At 34.3% G+C, this 17,500-nt stretch overlaps 1 protein-coding gene across 6 annotated transcripts in view; it reads right to left on the bottom strand.

The window, feature by feature from the left end:
- LOC113827452 (uncharacterized) overlaps window positions 1-17,270 on the bottom strand; it is a 26,662-nt gene extending 9,392 nt beyond the window's left edge. The window contains exons 1-23 of one of the 6 annotated variants that reach the window (XM_070135310.1): window positions 17,090-17,270; window positions 14,897-15,060; window positions 14,219-14,335; window positions 13,529-13,682; window positions 12,936-13,131; window positions 12,501-12,722; window positions 11,616-11,741; window positions 11,252-11,445; window positions 10,898-11,021; window positions 10,518-10,627; window positions 10,033-10,163; window positions 7,698-7,847; window positions 7,096-7,212; window positions 6,727-6,883; window positions 6,285-6,486; window positions 5,828-6,052; window positions 5,393-5,518; window positions 4,881-5,074; window positions 4,611-4,734; window positions 4,302-4,411; window positions 1,487-1,626; window positions 530-691; window positions 1-93 (exon numbers count right to left, since the gene is read on the bottom strand). The exon at window positions 1-93 is cut by the window's left edge and continues 148 nt beyond it. In XM_070135310.1, coding sequence (XP_069991411.1) covers window positions 1-93; window positions 530-691; window positions 1,487-1,626; window positions 4,302-4,411; window positions 4,611-4,734; window positions 4,881-5,074; window positions 5,393-5,518; window positions 5,828-6,052; window positions 6,285-6,486; window positions 6,727-6,883; window positions 7,096-7,212; window positions 7,698-7,847; window positions 10,033-10,163; window positions 10,518-10,627; window positions 10,898-11,021; window positions 11,252-11,445; window positions 11,616-11,741; window positions 12,501-12,722; window positions 12,936-13,131; window positions 13,529-13,682; window positions 14,219-14,335; window positions 14,897-15,053 — 3,331 coding nt within the window. In that variant the 5' untranslated portion in view covers window positions 15,054-15,060; window positions 17,090-17,270. Of the gene's footprint in view, window positions 94-529; window positions 692-1,486; window positions 1,627-4,301; window positions 4,412-4,610; window positions 4,735-4,880; window positions 5,075-5,392; window positions 5,519-5,827; window positions 6,053-6,284; window positions 6,487-6,726; window positions 6,884-7,095; window positions 7,213-7,697; window positions 7,848-10,032; window positions 10,164-10,517; window positions 10,628-10,897; window positions 11,022-11,251; window positions 11,446-11,615; window positions 11,742-12,500; window positions 12,723-12,935; window positions 13,132-13,528; window positions 13,683-14,218; window positions 14,336-14,896; window positions 15,061-15,268; window positions 15,383-16,601; window positions 16,621-16,678; window positions 16,737-16,769; window positions 16,909-16,937; window positions 17,037-17,089 lie in introns of those variants that run through there. The other 5 variants (XM_027380335.2, XM_070135309.1, XM_070135311.1 and 2 more) reach the window with 5 other exon arrangements.
- Window positions 17,271-17,500: the final 230 nt, after the last annotated feature.

Here is a 17,500-nt window from a genome sequence, read left to right as displayed (position 1 = left end):
CTTGACAATCACTATCAGCTTCGTTGAGCAGATCTACCACCTCCTTCACTATATCTTCTGGTATCAGCTTTCCACTCTCCATGTAAAATTCACCTGTGTTGTGAAAAGCTTCTAAGTGATATGATCCTCCTCTGAGCTTTGTAAGATATGTCTTTGTAACAAAGAAATGTGAAATCTTATATGCACTTAAATCTTTCTGCAACAGAAGAACAGTCTTAGGAGCCTTGCAAATGAAATATACTTTCAAGAAACCTCAGATAATCTGACTTAAACATTTCCTTAAACTTCTTTTGCTATTTTGTTCTAAAATGAGGTGATCTGCTATGACAGGGTTATCATAGTTCACATGAATTATCTATAGAGTTAAAAGTAAAGGATACACTTAATACAATATGAGAAAAATGATCAAAAATCAATTTGGTTAAATCTCACTTCACTTCAGTGTAGAAACCCAATTTTCTACTTATGACCATCCATTCACCAAAGCTAGCACAACAAGCTGGCGAAACCAAAAGTATTCATTTCCTACCTTTCCCATCCACTGACACTTTGTGATGTATCAGTCCTCTTGGCTTTGCATACTGGTAGATGACGTTTCCTTCCTCTCCGTGTATCCACTGGGCTCCAAGTTCTACTACCCCTTGTGGGGGGGTTCGGATTGTGTTGACTCTTCCGCCAACACGATCATTGGCTGTAGTATTGTTTGGGTATAGACAATAAAAAGAATTGCAGAAGTAATGATGATTACAATAATAACAATCATAATGGTAATAATGATAACTAAAATAATGATGATACTAATAATCATGATGAAAATAATTATAATATAATAATAATGATGATGAGGGAAATATTACTAATAACAATAACAATAATAAAATCAACAATAATCATAACAACAGGAAAATCAACAACAATTCCACTAATAATGATAACAATAACATCAATAATTGTAATATTAGTGGCAGCAGCAGCAGCAGTAGTAGTAATAGCAGTAATAGAAGTATTAGTAGAAGTGGTGGTGGTGGTGGTGAGGGTAATTCGTAATTAATGGTTAATAGTAGTAGTAGTAGTAGTAGTAGTAGTAGTAGTAGTAGTAGTAGTAGTAGTAGTAGTAGTAGTAGTAGTCGTAGTAGTAGTAGTAGCAGTAGTAGTAGTAATAGTAATTAGTGTTTAGTAGTAGTAGTAGTAGTAGTAGTAGTAGTAGTAGTAGTAGTAGTAGTAGTAGTAGTAGTAGTAGTAGCAGTAGCAGTAGCAGTAGCAGTAGCAGTAGCAATAGCAGTAGTAGCAGCAGCAGCAGCAGCAGCAGCAGCAGCAGCAGCAGCAGCAGCAGGAGCAGGAGCAGGAGCAGGAGCAGGAGCAGGAGCAGGAGCAGGAGCAGGAGCAGGAGCAGCAGCAGCAGCAGCAACAACAATATTAATAATGATAACAATAGTAATAATAAAAAAAATAAAAGATATAATGCACCTACAGACACTGGCCGTACCTTCCAGAATGAGAACAGAGTTGATCCCTTTGGCTGTGAGCTCTCGTGCAGCCCCAATGCCAGAGGCCCCACATCCCACTATGATGACTTTGTACTTTTCCCTTGTTGTCGTCTGTCTGCTTGAGGGAGGATAAGGCATACTGTGGAAGAATGAATAGGTTGCTGTGTTAATGAAGTGAGTGCATGTTTAATCTCTTCACAAATTTTTATCTGTTTGTGTGTGTGTGTGTGTGTGTGTGTGTGTGTGTGTGTGTGTGTGTGTGTGTGTGTGTGTGTGTGTGTGTGTGTGTGTGTGTGTGAGAGTGTGTGTGTGTGTGTGTGTGTGTGAGAGTGTGAGAGTGTGTGAGTGTGTGAGTGTGTGAGTGTATGAGTGTGTGAATGTGTGAGGGTGTGAGTGAGTGTGTATGTATGTGGATGCATGGGTGCATGTGTATGTGTGTGCATGACTGCATCCATGGGTGTAAGTGTATGTACATGTGTGTTTGAATGTATGTATGTGTGCATGTATGCATGGCTAAAGTATACATAAAAATGTCTCTGTTAAGAAGTATATCTTCAAGGAAGTTCTGCAATAAAGTAATGCTTTTCCATGCTGAAAGCCAGTGATATCAATGCAATATAAGAACAAAGCTAAAATGAAAAGAAAAACAATCTAATTTCAATAACCTAAAGTCAATGACATAGCATCATGGTGTAGTACCCTGTTTGCCCCACTTGAATGTTGTCACTATTTCCCTCAATTCTTTGGAATATACTCTGACGTCATCAAGAGAGGGCACTATGTCATCAAAATCACAAAGGTCACTATGATCTAATTTCAACCTAAGAGGTACTTGAGAGAAGGGTAATATCAAACAAATAGATATACTAAAGTGCTTATTGATATTTTACGTCATAAATCGTTACTATCATTTTCATTAATTTAACATAATCATTCCGACTCATCAACTGAGCGCACTCCAACCTTATACCATTCTTCTCTTGTCCGTTCTTCTTTCTTCCCTCTTCTTTACAGTGTAATCTTGCTCACTCTGGTTATATTTTCCAACTGCTAAAGAGATTCTTGAAGTTTATCTTCCTCTCTCCTCTTAACCAGATCTCAGAATAAGACCACTCACACAAAAAAAAAAAACCATTCCTAAAATCAAAGATTATATTTTAGGAATGATAATACAATATAAAATATCAAAAAAATAACTAAAATACTTCTTTTAGGAACTAACCATATGTTTATAACAAACAAATAAAAGAAGTATACTATTCATGCCATTATATAAGATCTGAGTAGTTTTATTATTAAACCATAATAATTTTCAACTGCAAACCGATCATTTAGTATCTTTATTATGAATTTCAAAAAAACTTACACTCTCTGAATGGGCTTTTAAATTCTCAATAGGGTATGGGGTGTGTCTGGGGGTGCCACGGTGCCACAGTGCCACACCAGCAAGGAGCTGTCAAGGAGATATCTTCTTTACCTCTATTTTCTACACTTATCTCAAATAATCACTTTACTTTATTCTCCACATGATATTTATAGCACTTTATACTTTTATTAATGTTATTATTACATTATTGTGTCCTTTCTTTCCTCAGATATTCCAGATACTAACCATTCTCTTTTCGTGTTGATTAAATGGCACTCCTCTCTTCCTGTCTCTCCCTCTCTTTCTTTGTGGTTATTGTGACAATATCAGGGTGTAATATCATAAGTATATAATAATTTAACTCTTACTCAAATCCCATATATTACAAGCATTACGTCCTTCTTATTCCATACATGCATAATTTTTATAACTCAAATACAATCTTTTAAGTAACGAAATTAATACATATCTATTTCTAAAGGAGAATATTCATTATACAACCTGGATATAATACAGTGCCAGTACAATATAATAGATTACCCTTAAAACAAACGGAATGTGGTGGGGTTAATACAGTGCCAGTACAATATAATAGAGTACCCTTAAAACAAAGAGAATGTGGTGGGGATACACCAGAGAAAACTAGGAACTTATATGGTAAACTATTATATTTTACATAGATTCATCTATTCTTTAATATCTCGTGGAATATTATATATACATATATAAAACTCCGTATAAGATAGCAAAATATAGTATCATCTTTCTGAGCAAATAATTAAGTACTAGAACAACATACATAATTAAAACTGAGGTATACATAAGTTGCAACACATGCTTCAAGACTAAGTAAAAGAGGTAAACAAAGGGTGGTTTCCAGACGAATTTTTGGGTCACTCTAACTTCACATTCCGTACGCCCATTACAATGTTATGAAGATAGGCTTCGTCTTCTGAAAATGTGAATACCCTAATGGTATAATACATTCAGTATAAAAATAAAATGCAGCACACACACTGAAGCTTTTGCACATACCATACGGGAACTATAGCAGAACAAGGCCTTTTCGTTCTGCATGTTATAAATCTAGCAGAATAAGTTAGATATAAATAAGTATATCTCTATATAACACAACACCATAACCAAAAAATAGAACAAATAACATATCAGTGCATAAACCTTTTATATGAAATCTGAAGAATTTCTAAATCACAATATCTATAGGATATACAGGTAATACACTAAATATCCTTATATTTCTACAGTATTCACAAAACACACTCCCTTATCTGGAATCAAATATAATTAAAATCATAACTTTTCCATGTTTAACATTCCTTTGCTAGCTTCCGGTGCCTTTAAATCAAATAAAACTCTATCAAGAATCAATCACTTCTATAAAATCAAATACCATTCTATAATTCATTTAATCTTAAAACATCTCTTACCTCTTTATGTATTTTAAGATTCTCTCGGCTTCGCGCCATCCACTTTCAACAGCACCGTGAACTGTAGAGTAGAATTCAGTGCTTGTGGCTTCTCCCGCAAAACACAGCAGCTGAGGCATAAATCATACACCAGTGAAAAATACTTCTTCTTTCTTAGTAATGGAAGGAATAATGATCATTCAATACTTATAATGGTAGTTATGATAAAAACAATGATGATAATAATAATAAAAATAATAATAGTAATAAGCACAAGTTTCTCTTTCTTCATATAAATGCTGAATATATTAGCAATATATATTTGCTTACAGGTTTGCCCTGAATATTGGTCACAGGTTCAGACAGGTCCTCTGCCCATACATTCATGCTGTCAGTCTTGATACTTCTAAAGCTATAGGATCCACGTGTCCATTTGTTACTTCCCCATTTACTCCTGAAAGTAGTTAATATATAAAGATATATATTTTTTTCACTCAAAGACAAGATTTGAGTCTACAATCCTTACTCAATATGCACAAAATAAGTGAATGAAAGAAATAAAAAAAGAAAAAAAAATAAAGAAAACAAACGAAAAAACACCTTTTGCAAAATACTGGATCAGGGACAGTGTATGTCTCTCCAAGATATTTTCGTAAAACAAAAATGCATCTTTTAGCAATAGCCTCTTCAGATAAAACCTCCATAGCACGTGCACATTCTCCCCCAATCCAAATGCACATCATTCTTGGCTGACGATGAGTACTGTAGAATCCCATAAGATGCTCATGCCAATTCTGTGGGAAAAGAAAAGACATCAAGAGAAATTTCACTAAGATCTCTTTTATATTCACATCATGAACAATAATAACTGTTCCTCCAATGATTCAGACAGACTAATTTAGTTTTTTTTCAGTTTCTATAGAAGAGTAGTTCCAACCTAATCTTATAATCAGTCTTCTTGCACTAGCAAATATACAAGACAGTATGTAACTTAAAAAAATCCTATTCTTCAAAAGTGCAGAAGAAAAATCTCCCAAGACCCCTTTTCCAAAACTCCATAAACATCCAATTAAATGCACTCATCATTAGGAGGCTCTTCTTAGTTCTCTTACTTCTGGGGTTATGGGTGTCCTCCGGATATTAATGTCAGGAACAATTGTAAATCCATCGCAGTCACTTGGCCACCAGCGGTATGGGAATTCTATAAAGATCTTGTTAACTAACCCTAAGCAGAGACCCTGAAATATCATTTAATTCCACATGTAAATGAATCAGTTACAAAATCTTTAAACAGCACAATAATGGGAAAATGCAACTATTCTTCAAAATTTGCACATCATTATGGCATGGTTTTCCATCATACTAATAGCAAGGAACACTTTTAAAAAATCAAAGCAATTTTCACCATCAAATAATCAACTTCTCTTGGAGGAGTTGAAGAAGAATAGTAATAAGAAGAAGACGAAGGAAAAGAAGAGGAAGAAGAAGAAGAAGGAGGGGGAGAAGAAGAAAAAGGACAGAGAGAAAAATTAATACTCAAAACCTACTTCAATTGCTTGAGCTTTTTTCATTGGTAACTGAGGTGTAAATGTCTGAAGATGTGTTGCTTTCAATACGCCCAAGGATGGAGTGTACACCACATGGTCAGCCTCAATGATACGTCCAGACTCCAACCTAATTCTGCAACAGCTTGGAGATGATGGTGTTGCAGTGCCCCACTCCACGCTTACAACTGGAGAGTTGGTCCAAATCTTGCTTGCTGGAACCTTCTCCTGGAAGGAAAAACTCCATCAGAATTTCCACCATCAATGGAAACTATTACTGTGAACAATTTTGAAACCATCTCATTCTGATGACAAACTAACAAAAGTCCTATGAACTTGAAGCTTTGCCTAGTTAGTAGACCTAACAAATAATCAAAATAAAAATAAGTGATCCTGCAAACTATATTTTTAATCAAAACCACATATACATAAATAACTAATAAAAAAATTGTAGACCAACCTTCAGAAAATCAATTAAAGTAGAGAATCCATTTTTCCAGTTAAGGAAAGGGTTTCCAGGATCTTCCTCCCCTTTGTATTCCAAAAATCCCCGGGCACCGAGCTGGTCCAATGAATCACAGGCATTGTGGAAGTTCTGATACTTCTCAAAAGTGGCCAGGATGTCGTATCCAAGTTCACCCCATTTATTCACTTTCTGAAATCTGTTTGGGATTATCATTTCTCTTAATCATCATGATGCATCATGCTCTTAGAGGGCTTTTATAACAATCATAGTTTATAAAAATCAAAAAAGTTTTCACACTCAGATTCTAACCTAATAAAACCATAGAGATACAGAAAAAATCAATAGCTCAATTACAATCCATTTTTTTCAAAAATGAAAAAATAAAATAATCTAATAAAACACTATGTATATACAAAAATAATCTCTCTACGCTTACTCCTCATGCAGAAAGTCACCAAAGGAGCCTTGGTACCTCCTTAGGGCATCTTCACTCTCCTTCTCAATCTTAACCAAGGCAGCCAGACATGCTTTCCAAATGGCAGGATCAATGACTTTCCCTCCCTCCTTGATGAACACACGATTGTCGCCTAGACCTGAGGCGGATAAAGATGCTGTGGTTATATTTGCTTGTGAGGAGGACACAAAAAAAGCTTTCTTCTTAGAAAAAGTGTGAAAGTGGTGATGTTGATGGTGATACTGATGATGATGCTTACAGTTCCATGCAAGTTATCAGAATATTTTGTATAACATCACCATTCTGCATTGTATTAATCCTCACAATAATGAAATATGATTAAATGCTTACCTGTCTGTGTTAGCGTTATAGTTTTATCAGCTTCATTAATGAACTTTGCAATATGTGCAACAACATTCCTCTCCTCTCCATGCATCCAATGGGCTCCCAACTCAATCAAATGATCCCCTGAAAATTATCAATCAAAATGGGAAGAAAATAATCAGAACAAGCAACATTTAGTATTTTCTAATTGTAACCTAATTTCTATTAAAGTCAGGCAAAGATGGCTGTACATTAGTGTACCTGAATTTGTACCTGGGCAATAATCTGGCTGAGGGTACGAAGAACAAGACCTTATCTAGGTGAATGGGACATAGACTCATGGCATGACGAGGCACTAACTGTGTCTATGATTATTCACCATAACATGAAAGTATGTTATGTGTTCAAAGACTGTGATATTATTAAACACAATCTTGGCATGAATTTATTAATAATTATTGAAAAAAGAAATTATAAAACATACACACGTCATAACCCAGATCAATCTTCTGTCAACAACAACAACAACAACAACACAAAAAAAAAGAAAAGAAAAGAAAAAAAATCAACAGGAATCACCTGTCCTTATCTTAATATACAGTATGGGAGAGCATGTAACAGATACAAACCATGTCTGAATGTATGTATTCTTCCCCCTAACTCTTCTTGGGCTTCGAGTACCAACAGACTCTTCTCTCCTGCCTCTGTGAGTTTCTGAGCTACTGCCAGTCCAGCTGCTCCTCCACCTACTATGCACACTTTCACATGCACTGGGACATCTGCAAAAGGGATGCTTTTTGTTTCAAGAATTCTGCTAATATTATTGTGAATTTGTCTGATTTGCCTTTCAGAATATATCTTCTTATATAATAATTTTGAAAACAATGTATTATAAATGTATGATTCAGCTTTTCAAAATACATTATTTTGCTTTTTCTTTCTTGAAGGCCCTTAAGTCCCCTAAATTTTAGTCATGAAAGATATTCATTTTGGCATGCCAAGTTCTATACATTATGTCAGATTATTTGTTTTCTTGTTGTTTAAAAAAGGAATAACATACAACATCAATAACAAACACTTGGCCATATCACTGAATCACAAAATTTCACTTCTAAATTCTACTCCTATTTGTTGTACAATTTACTTTCTTTCGATTCACATCAATTTTGTTTGATCTTCTTTCCAAACACATATCCCCATTCATTTATAAGATAACCATTTAAATGTATTGTAGCATATCTGCAATAAGTAAGAAGTAATATAAAATAATCTCTTTTTAGGTGATGCTCTGATACTCCCTAGTTCTTAATGAGTCCAGTCTTAACCTAATAAAGACTGGTAAAGACAGGCATATATTACTGTGCCACTCCACACCAGGACAATCAACTGGATTTGCCATTCCTACGAGACTTCATCCCAGCGACCAGGACACAGACATCTGTGATTATATATCATGACATGACAGCATGTCAACTGTAGCTCATAGGTCAATAACCACCTGTTTTGCAATCTATCTTTGTCCCCATGCTTCACTTGATAGTGCCAGTTATATAAATAAAAGGGTCATTTCTCAAAACTGATGCCGATTTTGTGGGTGAGATCAGCCCTATTACTGTATAGTTCTCTTAGTCCCTAAATGAGTTAATTCTGGAGTAATCTCGCATATGGAGTTCATCGTATCTTTTAATTCATTTTATCTTCCCTGTAGTAGATTTGGCCAAAATATGTTTTCTGCTCTGTTTTTTTAAGAATTCAAATCAGAAATATTTCATCATGATGACAATGATAAGGACACTGATACTGTTGATGGTGATTATGATGAGGAGTGAGTTGAGATGGGGACGGGGAAAGGGACAGAGATGATGATGATGATGATGATGATAATGAAGATAATGAAGATGGTGATGTTGATAATGATGATAATGTTAATGAGACTGAGACTGAGAATGGTAATGATGAAGATGATGATGATGATGATGATGATAAGGAAGAGGGGAAGAGGAAGAGGAAGAGGAGTAAAAGTAAGGGTAGGAGGAGGAGCATTGGGAAGATGATGAGGAGAATGAACCTGTAATTGTTGATGTTATGATAATGACCATGTATATAGTTCACTAAATTTCAGTCAGAGAGAGAATCTGTATATCTTTTGCTAAAATTACTAAATCTTAATTGCACAAATGGTTGAAGAAGCAAATACATCCGGACAAAAAGTCAAACACAACATGATTTGTCACTTTAATTGTGAGTAAAATCTTCAGATACACAAAACAAAACATACACAAAATTAGACAAAGACTGGCAAATTACAATTAGAACAGCCTCATGAAAGTTACAATATACTTTTCTAATCCTAAATATTCACAACCCAATATCCTAGAATATTTCTACTCTTAAAAATATTAAATCTACCTGCATTAAAATACTAAAATGACCTGATTTTGCTTCTACATACATACTAAAGCAAAGAGCAAAGAGTTAATACTAGCGTATTAGTAATACAATAGGATTTATCATAAAACTATGATATAAACAAAAGATTGCACCTGTACGAAGAACATATATATGGGTAAGCGTACAGACCTGACCTAAGGGTGTATAGAAAGTTGCTTGCCCAGTCAAAATACAATAAAAAAACCATTACTGATCTAAGAGATTTAATGACATGATTCTGGATTAAAGATGCACAGAGCTTAGCACTGTTATTGCTAACGATGATCAGACGTGTCCTTGCAAGAAACCATAACTGTATAGGAATTTTTTGAGACCTGTTTCTGCCAAAACTCACAATTTACTAGATGGGTCAGCTGAAATGGAACATGCATGTGTAGTCTAATAAGCAGAGAAGCAGTACTCACTTATTTACTTACAATTCTGTCTGAAACTATATTAAAAGCACCATAAACATACTTAATTTTCTTTATCAGAAAGGAAAAAAAAAAGAAACAGAAAAAACATAACTATTACCTTTAACCGCCCTGTTTCTTTCTTCACATTGGGATGAGTTCTCTGTGACACCGTTTTGTACTGCCGAAGGTGTGTCATTTCTCTGATTTGAGGTATCTGCTGCTACTATTGGTTCTAGACAGCCTTGACTTCTGAAATGCCAATAAAGTCCTTGACACTGTTAAACATGTATGTTAGTTTGTTTGATGCTTCTCCTACAAACTTGATAATAAGTGTTATCCACACTCTAGGCAAACAACAGCGTAATAAAAAAAAAAAATAAAAAAATTATAAAAATCATGGTTAAGTTCCTCATACGTATTTCCTAATATCTAATACTTTTTATCTTTCTCTCATAAGATCCATCTGACAAAGAAATAATTCCAAGCTCAGTTTCACACTTGGTATCTGAAACCATAATTTACACATTTATTTCACATTCTTCTTTTTAATTTCAATCAAACCTAAAAAATTATTCAAATAAATAATGCTTCAAAGAACGTTACCTTGACAAATACTGGATCAACCTTTCTGCTTCTCTCCTTCCTGTTTCAACAGCACCGTGAACTGTTGAATAAAAGTAATCATGGGTTGCTTCTCCCGCAAAGCAGACAACCTGCAAGTAATAAAATGATTTTCCTTCTATTCTTTTAGTATATTACTCAAGAAATAAAACCCAAATTAAAATCACCTTCACTTTATTTTAAATACAATATCTTTCTGGCAAAGTGAGGAGAAAACTATAATGTAGATATTCTTTTCATCAATATCATCAAATGAAAAACAAGAAATTAAAACATAATCATAATAAATAAATAAACACAAAAACAACAACAAAAAATAAATAAATAAACAAAATACTGGTAACACAAATTTCAACACTCACAGGAGCATCATCTGCATTAATCAAAGGGGATGCTAAGTCTGCAGCCCAAACATTCATTGCTTCAGACTTGGTGCTGCGGAAACTGTATGACCCTTTTATCCAAGGATTCTGACCCCATGATGATCTGCAACAAAAATGTGGAAAAATCAGAATGTTTTTTTTTTTAAATGTTATTCTAAACGATAACCCACAGTAATGACTAATTTTAATTACTGGTCATAGTAATGGCAATGGGAATGATAGAGACAATCTCCTCTTCCAGACTACAATGCCTATAAATCCATATCCTTTCATTACACAAATCTTTGTCTCTTTACATCTGAATAATGACATCCATGGGTTATTTCAGTCTACCTCTTTCCCCAAACTGCATCAGGAATCTGAAATTTGGGTGCCAAACGCTTCCTCAGAAGGGAAACACAACGCTTGATCACTTCCTCTTCCTGGACTTGCTCCATCATGCGAGCCGCTGGTCCAGTGATCCACCCACAAAGCATGTTGGGTTGTTTGTAGACCTCATAGAAGCCTAAGACTCCATATTCCCAGTTCTGGAAGAAACAAATTTTTAAACTGTTTGTATAATCTATTTTTTTGCATATTTTTTTCCGTCTCTATGATGTATTATTATAAGAAGCCATACCATTTGTGAATCTAGAGTCCACATTGCAATTATCTCTACTTTGGAATCATAAGAAACATAGAAGCTGCAGTATAGTACCTCCTTTGTTATTGTTTCTGAAGTTTCCTCAAGGTTATATAAAAAGCTGAAACCATCACAACCTGTCTCCCACCACTGCTGTGGGAACTGGATGAATATCTTGTCCACAACACCAATCCCTAAGCCCTGAGAAAAATAAAATGTCATTCAAATAATTCAAAAGATTATCCAGATCATGAATCATTGACTGGATATATCTCTTTTAATATCTAACTATCAACCCTTACTTGAATCAAATAAAACATTAATTTAGTATTCATATATACAGCTTATTGCTAAACAGCTAAATTTCTGTCCAGATTTAAAAGATTTGGACCACTAGGTGCTAGAAAAATGGTGATTAACCTGCACTAATTCACTGATGAACTTACAAAAGATTATAAACTAAATTATGCAGCTCAACATACACCACACCATCTATAATAAATATTACAAATCAGAATATAAAATCAGCAAGAATGAATTGATGATTTCCCTATAATATATATCTGTATTGTATATTTCTCTATGTAAGATAATGAATCTCCCTACACTCATTAACTGGGTCTTAAAACCATCTATCCAAGTCATAAAAAGTTGTGGTAGTGGCTATAACTATAGCAACAGAGCATTAACGCAAACTTTTGTGTTAGGGCGTGGGGAATGTTACATTCTTAAACAAATGTTTGTAAGCTATTTTATTTGCTCTAATGGTACAGTATGCCTGCAACTGTGATGTAGGTAACCTACCTATCCCAATCTAATCTAACTTAAATTTACCTAAGCTAACCTATCCAAACCTGACAATGACCATATCACTGAGACTGCATGTTCTCATCTCAGCTGTATTGTTGGCTTTAAACTAAAATTATGACATATAACATAGCATTTAAAAAATACAAATACCTCAATGGCTCTTGACTTCTCCACTGGTAGTGGAGGGTTGAACATTTCCTCGACCACTGCTTTCAAAACTGCTAAAGATGGGGTGAAGACAACATGGTCTGCTCTTATTACCTGGCCTGACCATAATGTTAAATTGCAGCTGGCAGATGAAGCCAAAGGGCCATGCCAGTCAATGGTTTTTACAGCTGAATTCAAATGAAGACAAGACTTGGGCAATTCCTCCTGTAAAATAGTTGTTTTATCAGATTGATTTTAGTTAGCCTTTGGTACATTTCCCTGTGTCAGAGAGTGACTGAGGGAACCTCACACTTGTTAAATAAACTGTTATATCAACTAGTCTTGAAATAACATCACACACTTTGCAACTTATAAACTTTTGGTCTTTTGTTATTTCCTCTGAATTTCCATCTTTATTTAGATTCTGAATCAACTAACCTTAAGGTGGTTTAGAAGGGCTCGATATCCATTTTTCCAGTTGACCACAATGTTTCCAGGGCATTCCTTGTAACAGGTATGCCCTCTTGCCGAACAATCGTACCAGGAATCAGTACCATCAATGCAGTTCTGAAAACGTCCCCTCCAATCCAGCAGTTCCTCTCCAATAACACCCCATTGGTTGAGTGACTTGAATCTTAAAAAAAGAAAGAAAGAAAGAAAAAAAAGAATAAAGTAAATGAATAACACCCTAGAAAAAGTGAAATATTAAATACTACAATTATTTATACAGTAAAGTATATAAATACAACTTACAGTAAATCAGTTCAGAACTTTAAAATTAGTCCTCACATGCTAAACAAAATACACAGAGGGAAAAAATAGTGGATGTCAAAAGATGAATACAGATCAATACATGACAGTCTTCAATCCTAACATTTAAAGGGTAAATTTCAAGTGAGGTTGGATGTGATTTATTACTTCCATTTAAGTCTACCAAGAGACAAATGTAATATTACCATCAGATCTTACTAAATACAAATATTCAAAGTTCATGGATGTGCTATACCCTTGTTAATGCGAGCCACACTTACTGTTCTGAATAGTACTGCCCAACAGAGTGTGGGAAGGAAGGAAAGTCTTTCTCCGCCTGTTCCTCGAGATTTGCAAAAGCCAATTCAAAAGCTTCGAAGGTCTCCGCTGGTACAATTTCCCCATTTTCTCTGACAAACACAGTTTCACCAATACCTGTAAATATCACAGTTAATGAAGCATTGTTTCTGCTCTAAGCTACAAACAGCCTTCCATAGTTCTTTGTATTTCATTAGTAACAACACATAAGTGTAAAGGGAACCATTCTTTCATATAAAGACATGTTACTTTTCTCATATAATTTCTGTGGTAAAGCATTATGAATAAAGACTGACTTTGTCATGCAATTTGGTATACAAAATCCTATATATCTCTCTCCTGTTCTTGAACTTCAAAACAACTTTCTCCTTTGTGTAATCACTTAATTTCCTATAGATACTCTTAGCATAGACTTCATTCGCTACACATACAAAACATCTGGTAAGTGCATCAACAACCAGCCCACCCATTGCCCATGATTAAACTAAGGTGGAAAATGTATCAAAGTAGAATTGTACCCTTAGAAAAATAATAGCTTAGCAAATACCTAAAATACCTGAAGAATGAGAGTAAGACAGATAGAGACAAATAAACAAATTTAAAAGCAAAGTGAAACAAATCTTATTCTACAGTAAATTGCAAAGTCTTAGTACCTGTTTGTGTCAGCTTAGGTTCATCATCCACCTGGTTGTTTTGCGAGGCCCACTCAAAGACAACATTTTCTTCCTCTCCATGGATCCAGTGAGCACCGAGCTCCAAGACATGGCCACCTTGCATTGTTAATTACAGGAATATCTGTGTTAGCTAATATGTATAGGCACAGAAAAAGGGTACCTGTGATGACAAATTTCTTAGTCAAAATGGCAAATACATATTGCAGAAAATTTTGTGAAAAAAATAGAGCTTTATATGTTCAAATCTATAACCAATAATGCCATGGTGTATGTTAAGTCTGCTGCTCGATGGAAAGATCAAAAGCACTGGAAACATAAAATCATCACAGCCTCTATGCTCTTGGCTGTAGCATAAGAATCTTTTTAGGCAATGATACTAAAATTAGGTTTTACATCTGTTTTTGCAGGACTATTTCTCTTCAATAAATGCAGCTATCACCAGACAATCACTTGCACAACTTTGATCCGGCTGAATTACCATGATACAAAGTTGTCATCCCAGTGTCAGGGGTTGTCTACCATGATATGATATAACATTATCCTGGCATGAAAGGGTTAAAAGTTGATAATAACCCAAAGTATGAGATGCACAGCTGCCAGCTACTATCCATAATAATAATGACAATGATAACAATAACAAAAATTGTAATATCTTACCATGTTCTACTGTGTGGACTCTCCCACCTATTCTATCCTGAGCCTCAAGGACAACAACATCTTTTACTCCAGCCTGAATAAGCTTCTGAGCAGCACTGAGCCCCGCTACACCTGCACCAATTATGCATACACGGGCATGCTGCGGAATGCATGCCATCTTCTGTCTGGAAAAAATGATAGAATGAACAATAGATTGAGTATCCAAAAGAAATTACTAATAAAGTAGCATATTTTAACACAGTGATAAAGAAAATATTAAATCACAAAATATCCAAATTAATCTTTCGTTACCACAGGCACGATATCCTAACAGAAATTAATCCACTCATTAGAATAAAAATATTCTATCACTAAAACATGGATATAACACACTTTTAGATGGATGACAATTCACTACAGAAAATCAATTAAAGTTCTGCATGCACTCTGTTGTCTCACTTATTACCCTGATCTTACTCTTAAAGATAAGCCTGATATCTATATATATTTCATACACTCAGTAACAAAGGAGCTTATCTTCTCTTATGTCTGAAGGTTTCACAATATCTCCTGCTTGATAGAGATAGTCTTTATCTTTCTGTGGCACTAAACTGATGTCATTTCTGTGACACAAGATAGTGTCTCAGTGTTTAAAAAGATGCTTTGTATCCTATATGAAACCAAAAGAAAGTACCGTACTTTATCATCTCTTCATTCATTCTCATATAGGAAGCAAGGATATTAAGTAAAACCTTCAACTTTACATGACTGACTCCATACAATTTCCTGGTGATAACAAGGGAAAATGCTGCAATTAAAGTTGAAAGGCAAAATGCAGATATTGGAGGCTGGATGATAGTACTACAATAAATATAAATACATAAGCATAAGGAAAAAATAAAACCAAATAAAAATTACTTTATATAAGAAGCAGATATACCATGGATAACATTTCTTGAAGTATAAAAAGATGCAACAAAATATGAAAACACAAAAATATTTTTGGTTTTGGACAGGAACAGATAGCTCATTTCACTTCAAGAACAATTATCTAGATGCTCAGTTTCATTCCTTGATCACAAAAGTAATAACCGCTCTTAAAAGTGAAAGTGATAACAAGATTGTTATTTTTTGCTTAAATGCAAAAATAAAATTCTTGCTCCTCAAGGCAATATAACTGACATTCAATTTTTTATACCTTAAAGTCTGGAATGAAAATGCCATTTCAATTATCATATCTAATAACATCAACAACTGTAGCACACATAATCAATTAAGCTCAGAAAATGGGATGACACAACCTTGAAATCAGCAACAATACTTGGTAGATATCATAAGTGAACTCTTAGTCTTGTAGTATTGAAAATAAAAGTAATACTGATAGCACTTTTATGGTAAATTTGTACAAGACATCTGCTGTTGGGCCTACATTTGGCAAAGTTCACTAAACCTCCAATAACTGAATAACTACATGCATATATTCTGGCATGCTCTAAAATAATTACACATATTTTGGCAAGGTATAGCTTATGGACCTCCCAAATAATTTCTCATCAAATAAGGAGCTACTCCAAGCTCCACCTTGTTGGACTCTGCCTTCTAATTTTGGTAGGCTGTCTCAAGAAGAAAAAGAAAAAAAGTTGGATAAATGTTATAAGAAAAAAAAAAATCAAACAACACTTGTTAGATTTATCTGCAGAGTACATGTAAAGCCACAATTGCTGACCAACGTGTGCAAATAAGTACTTGCAGTAATCTCCATTCTTCACACTTTAAAAAAAGCCAATTAACTTAATCACAAACTTTCTAGCACATAAGAACTTGTCCTCTTTATCAATTCATCAATTAAAGAACTAAAAGTTGCCGCTCACTAATTCTAGCATATGAAACTTACAGATATAACACTACTAAAATAAATCAGCAAAAAATGTCATTGTGCGTGTTTTATAATCTTTACACCTGATAGCATAGTGGATATGGTAAATCAGGTAAAATAAACGGTAAATATAGCAATAAAATAAGTGACTGAAACCGACTATTACAAGTAAGCATTACAACCCACTTTAAAATTCCTAAACGAATGAACATCAACATGTACGAGTCTGATGTGCAAGATGATGATAAGAGATCAACAAATACAGAGAGATCACAGGGTATTGAGCATTCTACATTGATTTATTGGCAAGAATTCAAAATATGTCGTCTGCGGCTCACCTGGAGTTACCTAAGCCGTTTTTAATTCCGTTTTTCTATATCAAATTAGTCATTTTCTTACATTAAACTAGCTGTCTATTACCCCGTTGTCTTTGTCGCTAGTAATATAAAATGCTAAATATCATAAAATCGTCATTATACATTCACTCTACATAGATATTGCCTAATTAGGTGAGTGTGGGATGGAACACGCAAACTACATGTGTGAGAGATCATGTCTATAGATATATACTTTTGAACAAAAATGAATAATGATAAAAAAAAACATTTAGAAACATATATTTCAAAGTGAGAGGGTTGATATTTTCTGTCTGATAACCGTTTGATAATGATAATAATAATGATGATCATAATGATAATAGAATAATAATGATAATGATACTAATGATGATGATAATAATGACAATGATA

Source organism: Penaeus vannamei, chromosome 20, assembly GCF_042767895.1.
Source record: "Penaeus vannamei isolate JL-2024 chromosome 20, ASM4276789v1, whole genome shotgun sequence".
In the NCBI taxonomy this organism is placed as follows: domain Eukaryota; kingdom Metazoa; phylum Arthropoda; class Malacostraca; order Decapoda; family Penaeidae; genus Penaeus; species Penaeus vannamei.
The sequence above is the reverse complement of the archived record's forward strand: the minus strand, read 5'-3'. Positions and strand labels throughout refer to the sequence as shown.